The 13,136-nt window shown below is 43.3% G+C and overlaps 1 protein-coding gene across 1 annotated transcript in view; it reads right to left on the bottom strand.

Moving 5' to 3' along the window:
- The window catches only part of LOC139390535 (glutamate receptor 3-like), a 277,696-nt gene extending 266,490 nt beyond the window's left edge, over nucleotides 1-11,206 (bottom strand). Inside the window, exons 1-2 of the mRNA XM_071137711.1 lie at nucleotides 11,043-11,206; nucleotides 10,021-10,179 (exon numbers count right to left, since the gene is read on the bottom strand). Coding sequence (XP_070993812.1) covers nucleotides 10,021-10,179; nucleotides 11,043-11,121 — 238 coding nt within the window. The 5' untranslated portion in view covers nucleotides 11,122-11,206. The remainder of the gene's footprint in view (nucleotides 1-10,020; nucleotides 10,180-11,042) is intronic.
- Between the last annotated feature and the right edge of the window lie 1,930 nt (nucleotides 11,207-13,136).

Raw genomic sequence — 13,136 nt, 5'->3', positions numbered from 1 at the left:
CCACCACCCTACCTCTCAGATCCACCTTTCTACCTCCCCACCTCTCAGACCCACCTCTCTACTGAGCCACCTGTCCACCCCAACTCTCCACCACCCCACCTCTCAGATCCACCTATCAGACCCACCTCTCTATTGACCCACCTCTCAGACCCAACTCTCTACCGACCCACCTTTCCACCTCTCAGACCCACCCACCTTTCCACCTCTCAGACCCACCCACCTCTGACCCACCCACCTCTCAGACCCACCTCTCTATTGACCCACCTCTCAGACCCAACTTTCTACCGACCCACCTTTCCACCTCTCAGACCCACCCACCTTTCCACCTCTCAGACCCACCACCTCTGACCCACCCACCTCTCAGACCCACCACCTCTGACCCACCCACCTCTCAGACCCACCTCTCCACCACCCCAACTTTCAGATCCACCTATCAGACCCACCTCTACTGACCCACCTCTTAGACCCACCTCTCTACCGACCCACCTTTCCACCTGCCCACCTCTCAGACCCACCCACCTCTGACCCACACCACCAGCACCCCACCTCTCAGATCCACCTGTCATACCCACCTCAGAGCCACCCACCTCTCAGACCCACCTCTCCACCACCCCACCTCTCAGATCCACCTTTCTACCTCCCCACCTCTCAGACCCACCTCTCTACTGAGCCACCTGTCCACCCCAACTCTCCTCCACCACCCCACCTCTCAGATCCACCTCTCAGACCCAACTCTCTACCGACCCACCTTTCCACCTCTCAGACCCACCCACCTTTCCACCTCTCAGACCCACCCACCTCTGACCCACCAACCTCTCAGACCCACCTCTCTATTGACCCACCTCTCAGACCCAACTCTCTACCGACACACCTTTCCACCTCTCAGACCCACCACCTCTGACCCACCCACCTCTCAGACCCACCTCTCTATTGACCCACCTCTCAGACCCAACTTTCTACCGACCCACCTTTCCACCTCTCAGACCCACCCACCTTTCCACCTCTCAGACCCACCACCTCTGACCCACCCACCTCTCAGACCCACCTCTCAGACCCACCCACCTCTGACCCACCCACCTCTCAGACCCACCCACCTCTCAGACCCACCCACCTCTGACCCACCCACCTCTGACCCACCCACCTCTGACCCACCCACCTCTCAGACCCACCTCTCCACTGCAGGACTCAGTCCCAACTAATCTACCGGTTTGGGTATGGTGACTGGGGTATGGATTTTTTTTCTTCCCATCAGCCAATGACAGCGCAATGAGGCAATATGAGGTCTGTGTGCTAATGAGCTGACACTGCAGTGGGGGCTGAGCTGAGGAGACAGAGAGGAAAGGGGACAAGAGGAGAGGAGATAAGACGAGAAGAGTGGAGAGGAGAGGAGAGCCACAATGACCAGCGGGCCAGACACATCGGGCCAATGTGGTTCCAATTACACAGACGAGGTTTGTGGGTTTAATTCCTGGATGGGCCACGTGTTCTGAATAGGCTGCATGTGTTAAACTGTACGATGCTTTGGATAAACATGTCTGCTGGATGACTGTTCCACATTATGTTTTATAGGAGTGGGCAGAACCACAGAGGACCAGAGACGTCTGTTTACAAGGCTCTGCAGCAGAACACTATTATGATGTCAAGAGTAGGCCATTGTCTTTTCCCTATCTGGGCAAACCTTTTGACCACATCTAGATGCTGAGTCTACGGTGAGTCTACCGAGAGTGTCTACCGAGATTCTTTACCGGGAGTGTCTACCAAGAGTGTCTACAGTGACACTACAGTGACCCTACTGTGAGTCTACTGTGATCTGAGCTCCGCCTACCTGGCAGGCCCAGAGAGCAAACTGAGCGCAGCTATAGGCCTACGGCTGGCCAATCAGACAGCTCAGATCATCGTGTCTGCACAGTTTCCTCGAGCCATAGACTGTAAAAAGAAACCTAGAATGCATTGCAAACGTTTAAAACATTGACTAGAGAGAGATAACGAACAGAGTAAAGAGCTGCTTTTTATGACTAAGTTCACGTTTATGTTGTTATACAGCACTGTCAACACTTTGTTCCACATTTTATGAGCCCTACTTTCACTCACAATGAATGAGTACGCCAAAGTGTTCCGAAAAGCTTGTTGTTAGTTTTTGTCTTTTTTAATATCGAGGAATATTTCACTTTCTCTGGTCATAGGAGGAACAACATGAATTGGTGCATGAGGCAGAAATAATCTAGTGCGACTAAAGTTCTCCATCAGCTGGAAGACTGTCCTCTTTTCTCAGCGGAGGGAAGGAGACAAAGGGGATTTCGAGTCGGGTGAGAGGCAGCCTCACACTGTCCTCAACAGGAGTACTGCTGAGGACAGTGGTGTCTCTATCACAGGTGACGGATATCTTAAACAAACAAAAATTGTTACAACAACAAAATAGCTTCAAGTGTCCAAATACTGGTGGAGTCAACTAATAAAAGAATGGACCTGACCAGAGAGGTCCAGGTCCTGAAGAACAGTTTGCTGTTCTCCCAGGGTCAGCTCGATGAGTTGAAACAGGAGAACAGCAAGATGACAGCAATCTGTAAGTAATTGAGAGAGGACATCAGTTCTGTGTCTGAATCCAAGATGACAAGGGAGGGACAATCAAGGCAGAATAGCATGGTTGTGGACGGAATTGCAGAATCTCCACATGAGACCTGGACGGAGTCTGAGGACAATGTGAGGGAAATTATTTTTGAGAAATTGAAGATGGACACACAGGAAGATTGAGGTGGGGTGCGCTCACAGGAATGGAAAACCCATGACAGGCCCAGGCGACAGGCCCAGGCGACAGGCCCAGGCCGATAGTGGTCAAGTTCCTGAGGTTCAAGGACAAGGTAACTGTTCTGGAAAAGCCAAGAATGTGAGAGGAACGTACATCTTCAACAAGGTCTATCCTGAAGCTGTGCACCAGAAGAGGAAAGAACTGATCCCAGCCATGAAAGCTGCCACAGCACATGGGGACATTGCTTACAACCTCTATGACAGGATCATTATCCACCCTCCTTCCCAGAAGCCTGGACGGGATGAGAGAGCAAAGACTATGAGTTCGTAGCTTCAACCCCAGAGCACACACCAGTTGATTAATGGACTGCTGAATGTACTGTATATATTTTTTTGTCTTGCTTTGTCTGCTCTTTTCCATATTATGTCTATCTCTGATAAGCCAACCAGAAAAGGGCTGAAAATAGCCCATATGAATATATGTAGCAATATAAATAAGGTTAATGAAATCAGTATCTTGCTAACATCAGGTAACATTCATATATTAGCCATTTCTGAGACTCATTTACATAATTAATTTGATGATACAGCAGTAGCAATACAAGGATATAACATCTATAGAAGAGACAAATGCTTATAGGGGAAGTGTTGCTGTGTGTGTTTATATATATATATATATATATATATATATATATATATATATATATATATATATATATATATACACACAGAGCCATATCCCTATAATGCTTAGAGAAGATCTTCTGTCAAGTGTTATTGAAGTGTTGTGCCAAGTGAACATGCAACCACACCTAAAGCCTTTTCCTTTGGGGTGTTGCTACAGGCCACCAAGTGCTAACAGTCAGAATCTAAATAATGTGTCAAATGCTTGATAGTGTATGTGATGTAAACAGAGAGGTTTACTTTCTTGGGGACCTGAATATTGACTGGTTTTCATCAAGCTGTCTGCTCAAGAGGAAGCTTCTCACTGTAACCAGTGCCTGTAATCTGGTTCAGGTTATTAATCAATCTACCAGGGTGTTTACAAACACTACAGGAACAAGATCATCCACATGTCACATTTTTACTAATTCTGTAGAACTTTGTTCTGAAGCTGTATCTGTACCCATTGGATGCAGTGATCACAATATAGTGGCTATAATCCTGAAAGCCAAAGTTCCAAAAGCTGGGCCTAAAATAGTTTATGAGAAATCATACACAAGATTTTGCTGTGACTTTTATGTGGATGATGTTAAAAATATTTATTGGTCTGATGTGATCAATAAGGAGCATCCAGATGCTGCACTTGATAAATTCATGAAATTGCTTCTTACAATTATTGATGCACCTGTAAAGAAACTGACTGTTAGAACTGCTAAGGCTCCATTGATTGAGGCGGAATTTAAAAACTGTATGGTTGAAAGAGATGGTGCAAAAGGAGTGGCTAATAAGTCTGGCTGTACATCTGACTGGTTGACTTACTGCAAATTGAGAAATTATGTGACTAAACTCAACAAAAAATAAGAAACTGTATTATGAAGCAAAGATCAATGATATAAAGATTGATGGAAAAACAAAAAACTTGGGAGTACTTTAAATGAAATATGGGCAGAAAGACAAATTCAACTCCATCAATTCCATCTTTCATCAAATCAGATGGCTTATTCATCACAAAACCATTTGATGTTGCCAATTAAGTTAATGATCACTTCACTGGCAGTGGGAAAACTTAAGCAGGAAATGCCAACAACGAACAGTGAGCCATCGTATTCATGCATAAAAAAAAACGAATAATAAAAGAATCATTGGAAGTTTGAATTTTGTAAAGTTAGTGTGGGAGAGGTGAAACATTGTTATCGATCAATAATGACAAACCTCCTGGCACTGACAACATTGATGGAAAGCTACTGAAGATGGTAGCTGACTATAGCCACTCCTATCTGTCATATCTTTAATCTGAGCCTAGAGGAAAGTATTTGTCCTCGGAGCTGGAGGGAAGCCAAAGTCATTCCGCTACGCAAGAGCCTTTACTGGTTCTAACAGCATACCTATACGCTTGCTGCCAGCTCATCGCAAACTGTTTGAAAAAAAATGGTGTTTGACCAAATACAATGCTTTTTCTCTGTAAACAAATTAACAGACATTCAGCACGCTTATAGAGAAGGGCACTGAACATGTACTGCACTGACACAAATTACTGATGATTGGTTGAAAGAAATTGATAAAATGATTGTGGGAGCTGTATTGTTAGATTTCAGTGCAGCCTTTGATATTATTTACCATAAAATGTTGTTAAAAAATATTGTGTTATGGCTTTTCAACCTCTGCCGTATCATGGATTCAGAGCTATCTACTAGAACTCAAAGGGTTTTCTTTAATGGAAGCTTCTCTAATGTCAAACATGTAAAGTGTGGTGTACCGCAGGGCAGCTTTCTAGGCCCTCTGCTCTTTTTATTTTTACCAATGACCTGCCACTGGCATTAAACAAAGCATGTGTCCATGTATGCTGATGATCCAACCATATACACATCAGCAACCACAGCTAATGAAGTCACTGAAACCCTTAACAAAGAGTTGCAGTCTGTTTTGGAATGGGTGGCCATTAATAAACTGGTCCATTAATAAACTGAGAAACAAGCCGATCTGACATCTCTAAAACTAAGAACATTGCATTTGGTACAAATCATTCCCTAAGTTCTAGACCTCAGCTCAATATGGTAATGAATGGTGTGGCTTTTGAACAAGTTGAAGAGACTAAATTACTTGGCGATACCTTTGATTGTAAACTGTCATGGTCAAAACATATAGATTCAATGGTTGTAAAGATGGGGAGAGGTCTGTCTGTAATAAAGATATACTCTGATTTGACACCAACACTCCACAAAGCAAGTCCTGCAGGCTCTAGTTTTATCTGATCTTGATTATTGTCCAGTCATATGGTCAAGTACTGCAAAGAAATACCTACTTAAGCTGCAGCTGGCCCAGAACAGAGTGGCACGTATTGCTCTTCATTGTAATCAGAGGGCTGATATAAATACTATGAATGCCAGTCTCTCTTGGTTAAGAGTTGAGAAGAGACTGACTGCATCACCTCTTTTTATAAAAAAAAACATTAAGTTGTTGAAAATCCCAAATTGTTTGCATAGTCAACTTACACACACCTCTGACACACAAACTTACCCCACCAGACATTTTCACAGTCCCCAAATCCATAACAAATTCCAGAGAGTGTACAGTATTATATAGAGCTATTACTGCATGGAACTCTGTTCCATCTCGTATTGCTCAAATAAACAGCAAACCTGGTTTCAAAAAGCAGATAAAGCAACACGGCACAACGACTCTCCCTTATTTGACCTAGAAAGTTTGTGTGTATGTATTGATATGTAGGCTACTTGTGCCTTTTGTAAAACCATTTTTGTATGTAGTTTTGTCCTTGAGCTGTTGTCTATTAACGTTCTGTATTATGTCATGTTTTGTGTGGACCCCAGAAAGGGAAGCTGCTGCTTTTGCAACAGCTAATGGGGATCCTAATAAAATGCAAAATATTCCCTCGCTTCCCTCAGACCGACCATCAGATGTAAGCCATCAGTCCAGTAAAATAAAATACATTATTCTGCTCACTCAACTGTGCCTCATAGTAATTCAACAAATGATCTATTACCAGTGTGATCACATAGCAATTTTAAAAAATATATAATTTCAAAATGGCCTGAGAACAACAACATTGCCAGGGGAATTCAAGCATAGCCAATATGCAGGGCCTATGGCCTACTGCACAAGCCTCATTGATGCACAACTGTTTTTAAATAGGTTAATGTTGAATAGGCTTAATACATTTAAATGTATGTTTATTGGTTTTTATCTGAGCGGTAGATCTCGTTATGCATTTTGACTCAGAAAGTGATCTTTACTCAAAAGTTGGTGACCACTGGTGTAGCGCAACGGCAGTGAACCATTGATACATCTAAAGGCATTCTGTCCCGCCACCCTCTGTACACTGGTCTTATCTACAACAACAGTGAACCATTGACACATCTAAAGGCATTCTGTCCCGCCACCCTCTGTACCCATGTCTTATCTACAACAACAGTGAACCATTGACACATCTAAAGGCATTCTGTCCTGCCACCCTCTGTACCCTGGTCTTATCTACAACGGCAGTGAACCATTGATACATCTAAAGGCATTCTGTCCCGCCACCCTGAGTACCCTGGTCTTATCTACAACAACAGTGAACCATTGATACATCTAAAGCAGGGGTGTCAAAGTCAAATGGACGGAGGGCCAAATAAAAAAATCAGCTAAAAGGCGAGGGCCGGACTGTTCGAATGTTCATTGAAAAATTTTTAAATGACGCATATAGTCTAGTGAACCTAATTGAACCTACTGAAAACCTAACAAATATATTACAATATGATCAGATAAATAAAGCAATATTTTCTTATGGCTCTGTCAGTAATCTTTAATTTTCAACAGACACAAAAGACAAATTTCCTTTATATAAATATCCCCATAACATGAACATTAAATGAAAGAAACCGGTATTCAAGGCACCATCAGTAGACTATATTTTCTATTTTAGCAAAAGTGGGCTAAATTTACTTCAAAGAAAAAACAATAATAGCAATTTTCTATCATCCACTCAACTGAAATATTTTTAAAATATAATTGGATTGAAATACAAAAAAATAAAGTGCAAAAATCTATTAATCAAAAACAACACTTTGTTTAAGGAGAAGTAACATGCAGTGAAAACAAATATTAAATTTTAACTTTTAAACTTGAACTGAGTAAAAACTCTAAATATGTGATTGCACAGTAATGTTCACTTGTTTGAGGTTGAGGGTGATACTTGGTGGTGTCCCATCTTTTCCACAAGTTCATCAATGTTCGGGGTAAGGCTCTGAGCTGAAGAAATCCTCAGAATTGAGTGGAGGTGTTCAGCAGTAAGTCGACTTCTGTGTGATGTTTTGTTCAGGTTCATCAAAGAAAACAGTTGTTCACACAGGTATGTGCTGCCAAACATAGACAACGTTTGAGCAGCCTGGATGCGCAGCTGGGGCATTGTGCCGGGGAGGAAACGGGCGAACTCCGCAGCACCCACTGCCGCATATTTTGCCCTCAGTGCATCATTGCATTGGAGGTCAATCAACTCCATTTGGAGGTTTGGTGGTGAGCTTTCCACGTCAACAGCAAATGGGTTACCGAGCAGTTCCAACCTGCTTTTTTGTGCTTCAAAGTCAGCAAATCGGCGTCGAAAGTCAGCGGCAAGCATACCTATTTTATCAGCCAACTGTGTGCTCGGGAACGCACTGGTAGAGAGCTTCTCTTTCATGGTCTGGCAGCTGGGAAAGTGGCTCAAATTTTCTTTCCGCATCTGCGTCTCCCACAGAGTCAGTTTGGTTTTAAATGCCTTCACTGTACTGTACATATCAGAGATGACACGATCCCGACCCTGCAGCTGCAAGTTTATTGCATTCAGATGACTCGTAATGTCACACAGAAAAGCCATTTCACACAGAAACATTTCGTCTCGAAGTTGTGTTGTGTCTTTCCCTTTGCTGTCCAAGAACAGACAAATCTCCTCACGAAGCTCGAAACATCTTTGAAGCACCTTTCCCTGGCTTAGCCATCGCACCTCTGTGTGATAAGGCAAATCACCATGCTCCGTTTCTAACTCCGTCAGAAATGCCTTGAACTGGCGGTGATTCAAACCTTTGGCTCTGATAAAGTTAACTGTGCGCGTGATGATGCTCATTACATGCTCCATTTTCAAGGCTTTACCGCACAACGCTTCCTGGTGTATGATACAATGATAAGCTGTCAGCTCACCTGTCGCGTTTTCCTCTTGCATCTTTTCCCGTATCTTCGCCACCAGTCCGCTCCTGTGTCCACACATCGCAGGTGCTCCGTCGGTTGTCAAACCCACGAGTTTTTCCCAAGGCAGCTCCATCTCATTTACACATCTTGACACCTCTTCATACAAATCATGCCCCGTAGTTGTGCCATGCATAGGACGTAAAGCCAAAAACTCCTCTGTCACGCTTAGGTTGGAGTCCACTCCGCGGATGAAAATTGACAACTGGGCAATGTCAGAAATGTCGGTGCTCTCATCCACAGCCAAGGAATATGCAATAAAATCTTTTCCCTTTTTCACAAGCTGCTCTTTTAGATTGATGGACAACGGGTCTACTCTCTCGGCAATGGTGTTTCTGCTCAGACTCACATTTAAAAAGAGTTGCCTTTTTTCTGGGCAAACTTCGTCACAAACTTTAATCATGCAGTTTTTGATGAAATCCCCCTCCGTAAATGGCCGGGCTGATTTAGCGATCTCTTCTGCCAAAATAAAACTGGCCTTGACAGCAGCCTGGCCTTGTGATTTGGCTTTTTTGAACAGAGCCTGTCGAGATTTGAGGCCTCGTTTTAATTCCTCTGCCTTTTGTAGCCTTTGTTCCATGTCCATATTCTTGTTTTTGTCCGCGTGTTTCGTTTCATAATGTCGTCTCAGATTATACTCTTTCAGTACCGCCACACTTTCTCCACACAGAAGACACACAGGTTTTCCAGCTACCTTCGTGAACATATACTCCGACTCCCACCTTGTTTGAAACCCCCGGTTCTCAGTATCCACCTTCCGTTTTGCCATTTTTGATGGGTATCTGAAAGTTAATTTTACTGTGATGCTGACGACTGCTGTGCCAATAAATATTGAAATGAAGCAGCCTACTGCTCGGTGCGTCACCTTTGCATTGTGGGAAATGTAGTATTGGTGCGTGTAAAAGATCTGCGGGCTGCCGGCTTGCTGCGGGCCGGTTCTAATAATAAATCAAGATCATCCCAGGGGCCGTAAAAAACCTTCTTGCGGGCCGGATGTGGCCCGCGGGCCTTGACTCTGACATATGTGATCTAAAGGCATTCTGTCCCGCCACCCTGAGTACCCTGGTCTTATCTACAACAACAGTGAACCATTGACACATCTAAAGGCATTCTGTCCTGCCACCCTCTGTACCCTGGTCTTATCTACAACGGCAGTGAACCATTGACACATCTAAAGGCATTCTGTCCTGCCACCCTCTGTACCCTGGTCTTATCTACAGTTGGTTTACACGCTTGCAGCTAAAGGAGACCAAGCAAGAGATTTTTATACGAATGTCGTGTGTGTGTGTGTGTGTGTGTGTGTCTTTTGTGTTTGCGCACTTGTGTTTTCAAGGGGGAATTCTGGACATATTCAGAGCAAAGGGAGATTTTAATTGAAAACAGCTCTGTACTTACATGCATGGGTGACTGAGAAGCTGTTGGACGACTCGAGGTTGTCTACGTTGTAGTTGAGATGGAAGGGTTTCTCCGTAGTGTTCTGGTTGGTGTTGTAGAGCTGAACAGCGAACCTAAACGCACTGTGCTCCTGCACAGTGGACCGCATGAACAGACCCCCTAGAAGACATACAGATACATAATCAACTTTGGCTACCATTTCCCATCATCATTATTTACACACATTTTACATCCTACTCTCTCTGCCTCAGCTTTTTATTATAGAGGCCACAGGGAACCCCTGGCCCTCGCAAAACCAACACACGGATGTTAGGTACAGTCTTAGAAAAATGGATTCCAAAAGGTAGAACCGTTTTGGGTTCCATGTAGAACCCTCTGTGGAAGGGGTTCTACATGGAACCCAAACAGGTTCTACCTGAAAGCAAAAAGGGTTCTTCAAAGTGTGGGGACTGCCGAGGAAGCATTTTAGGTTCTAGATAACACCTTTTATCTATGGCCTATGCCTGTCGGGCAAAACTTAAGGAAGATACTTGAGGAAGAGACTTGACTTGAATGTAGCTTACATAAGCACTTTTTTGTAGCTGCAGGGATTCTCATCGTTCTGTTTATACAAGGATCTCAAGTGTTAAACCAAACACCACAGATCATGTAAACAGGACCATGTCTCAAATGGATTTGGAGAAAGAGATCACACATAATCCATCTTTTCTCCTCATCATTCGGTCTACAGAAATCTGTTATTTCGGGATTGTGCCCGCCAATTTTCACCCTTATAAAGTTGCAACGTTTTCTATTCAATGTGGTAGTTTGTTTCAAGCATTTTGGTAACATTGAATTTCTTAACATCTGTAACCAAAGTGACAGCGCAAGTTCACAATTTCTTACTGCAAGCAAAGCAAGTTAGCCCACTTAATAACACACAATAAAGGTCCTACTCCGAAGATAAAACAAGACGGTATTATCCAAAAAATTATGGGGAAAAATGTATTTACTTATTTCGAATTATTTTATGATCCACTTACCTATATTAATCTGATTGGGAAATCCCGCGAGTGATCTGCCCGAAAGCCACAATAAAAATAAGACGCATTTTTGTGCCATTTTATCAATTTCTCCAACCTGCGTATTCAACTCCTAAAAAGAGCCTGCCTAAGCAAATTCAGAAGCAAACCCGCGGACGCTGAAAATCCTCCAGATTTATGATGGTCGCTCACAGTGCACCAATTGCTTACAAGGCTGCGGAGCAATTTTCTGCAACTGCGAGGCAGAGAGAGACTTATCCGTCCCAAAGATGGTGGTGGAGAAACAAGCCGATCTGATTAGGAAAACAAGCTTCTCCGATTGGGCCTTTGGCGATTTGGATCAAATGTTATCTGACGTTGAATCAAAAAGCTTCCCTCCTTCTGTGTGTACCGGACAACGTTACTGGGTTTCGCTAGCCCAGCTCGGTTCCACTAGTAAGACTGACTGCAAGACACAAGTGCCACGCTCGTCCACATTACTCCGCGCGCAATCAATAGGAGAAAGCACTGCAATCACAGGCGTCCAATGCTTTTCAATTGGCTACAGTAGCTAACCGCTTACAGCTGGTGCAGCTGCCGCCTCAAGGATATGATGAGGGGAAGTTGGCGTTAGTGAGCACGGATAGGGTAAAGGAAAAACCAAAGAACACAAGTGGATTCATAATTAGAAGCTATTCAAAACCTCCCGGAATAAAGTATACATAACCTCTGGTATTCGTGAATGTGTTGTCATACCGCTATGAACAGAAGTGAATTACTTGTATTGTTAAACATCTATATAGACTAACCTGTTTAAAAACATATGGACTATCTTTGATTTCCTAATTCTTTTTAAAAGCGTGGGCAAACTGTATCCTAACGTGAAGTACTATGCAAACGTGTCTGTGTCCTCCTCGCTCTCCTTTCAGAACCCGGATAGAGAGCGCAGCATGAGGAGCTGTCCATAGTGCTGAAGTGAGTGGAACTCGGGAACGAGAGAAACACACTAAAACACTGTTGGTTTTTATGCCTTAAAGTCTAAATATTCATGTTTAGATCTCTCTATTTGTTACTGGTCGTTTTTAATTAAAATGTCCATAATTACTGTACCTTTCTTTCACTTATGACGCATGATTGCCATTGAGAATCTCTTTTTCTGAACCCACTACAGCTATATATATATTTATATGTATGGCTCTGTTGCCTACCACCAATTTTTCGGTTCTCTATGTGTAGCCTAGTTACTATTTTCTAGAAAGTTCTCAGTGAGTTTAGTCTCCTAACAGCCACTCTCTCTCTCTCTCTCACTACCCGTCTATCATCACTGTGCTCCAGCCAAACAGAGGAGCAGTTAGCGGATTACTGCGTCATTTATCAACCGCAGCAAAGCTCTTCGAAAATTGAGTTTTTAATTGCATTGCAAATGGGCAAGACTTCAGCCATTGATACTGTAATAGACTGCTTTCCAAATGACCAAGGGTCGACTGTCCGCCCTGTCAAAATATACCTATTAGCACTAATAGACCCCGAGAGCAATGTCTCAGGATCGGCAGTCCGCCCTGTCAAACTATACCTATTAGCATTAACAGACCCAAGAGCACTGAGTCAGGATCGACAGTCCTCCCTGTAGAACTATAGATACTAACACTAATAGACCCTGAGAGCAATGAGTCAGGATCGACAGTCCTCCATGTCAAACTATACATATTAACACTAATAGACCCGAGATCGACAGTCCTCCCTATCAAACTATACATATTAGCACTAATAGACCCGAGATCGACAGTCCTCCCTGTCAAACTATACATATTAGCACTAATAGACCCGAGATCAACAGTCCTCCCTATTAAACTATACATATTAGCACTAATAGACCCGAGATCGACAGTCCTCCTTGTCAAACTATACATATTAGCACTAATAGACCCGAGATCGACAGTCCTCCCTATCAAACTATACATATTAACACTAATAGACCAGAGATCGACAGTCCTCCCTGTCAAACTATACATATTAACACTAATAGACCTGAGATCGACAGTCCTCCCTGTCAAACTGTACATATTAACACTAATAGACACAGAGAGAAAATTATGAGAGAAATAATATAACAGT

This window comes from Oncorhynchus clarkii, chromosome 31 (assembly GCF_045791955.1).
Source record: "Oncorhynchus clarkii lewisi isolate Uvic-CL-2024 chromosome 31, UVic_Ocla_1.0, whole genome shotgun sequence".
In the NCBI taxonomy this organism is placed as follows: domain Eukaryota; kingdom Metazoa; phylum Chordata; class Actinopteri; order Salmoniformes; family Salmonidae; genus Oncorhynchus; species Oncorhynchus clarkii.
Note: the sequence above shows the minus strand (reverse complement) of the source record. Positions and strands in the feature narration are given on the sequence as shown.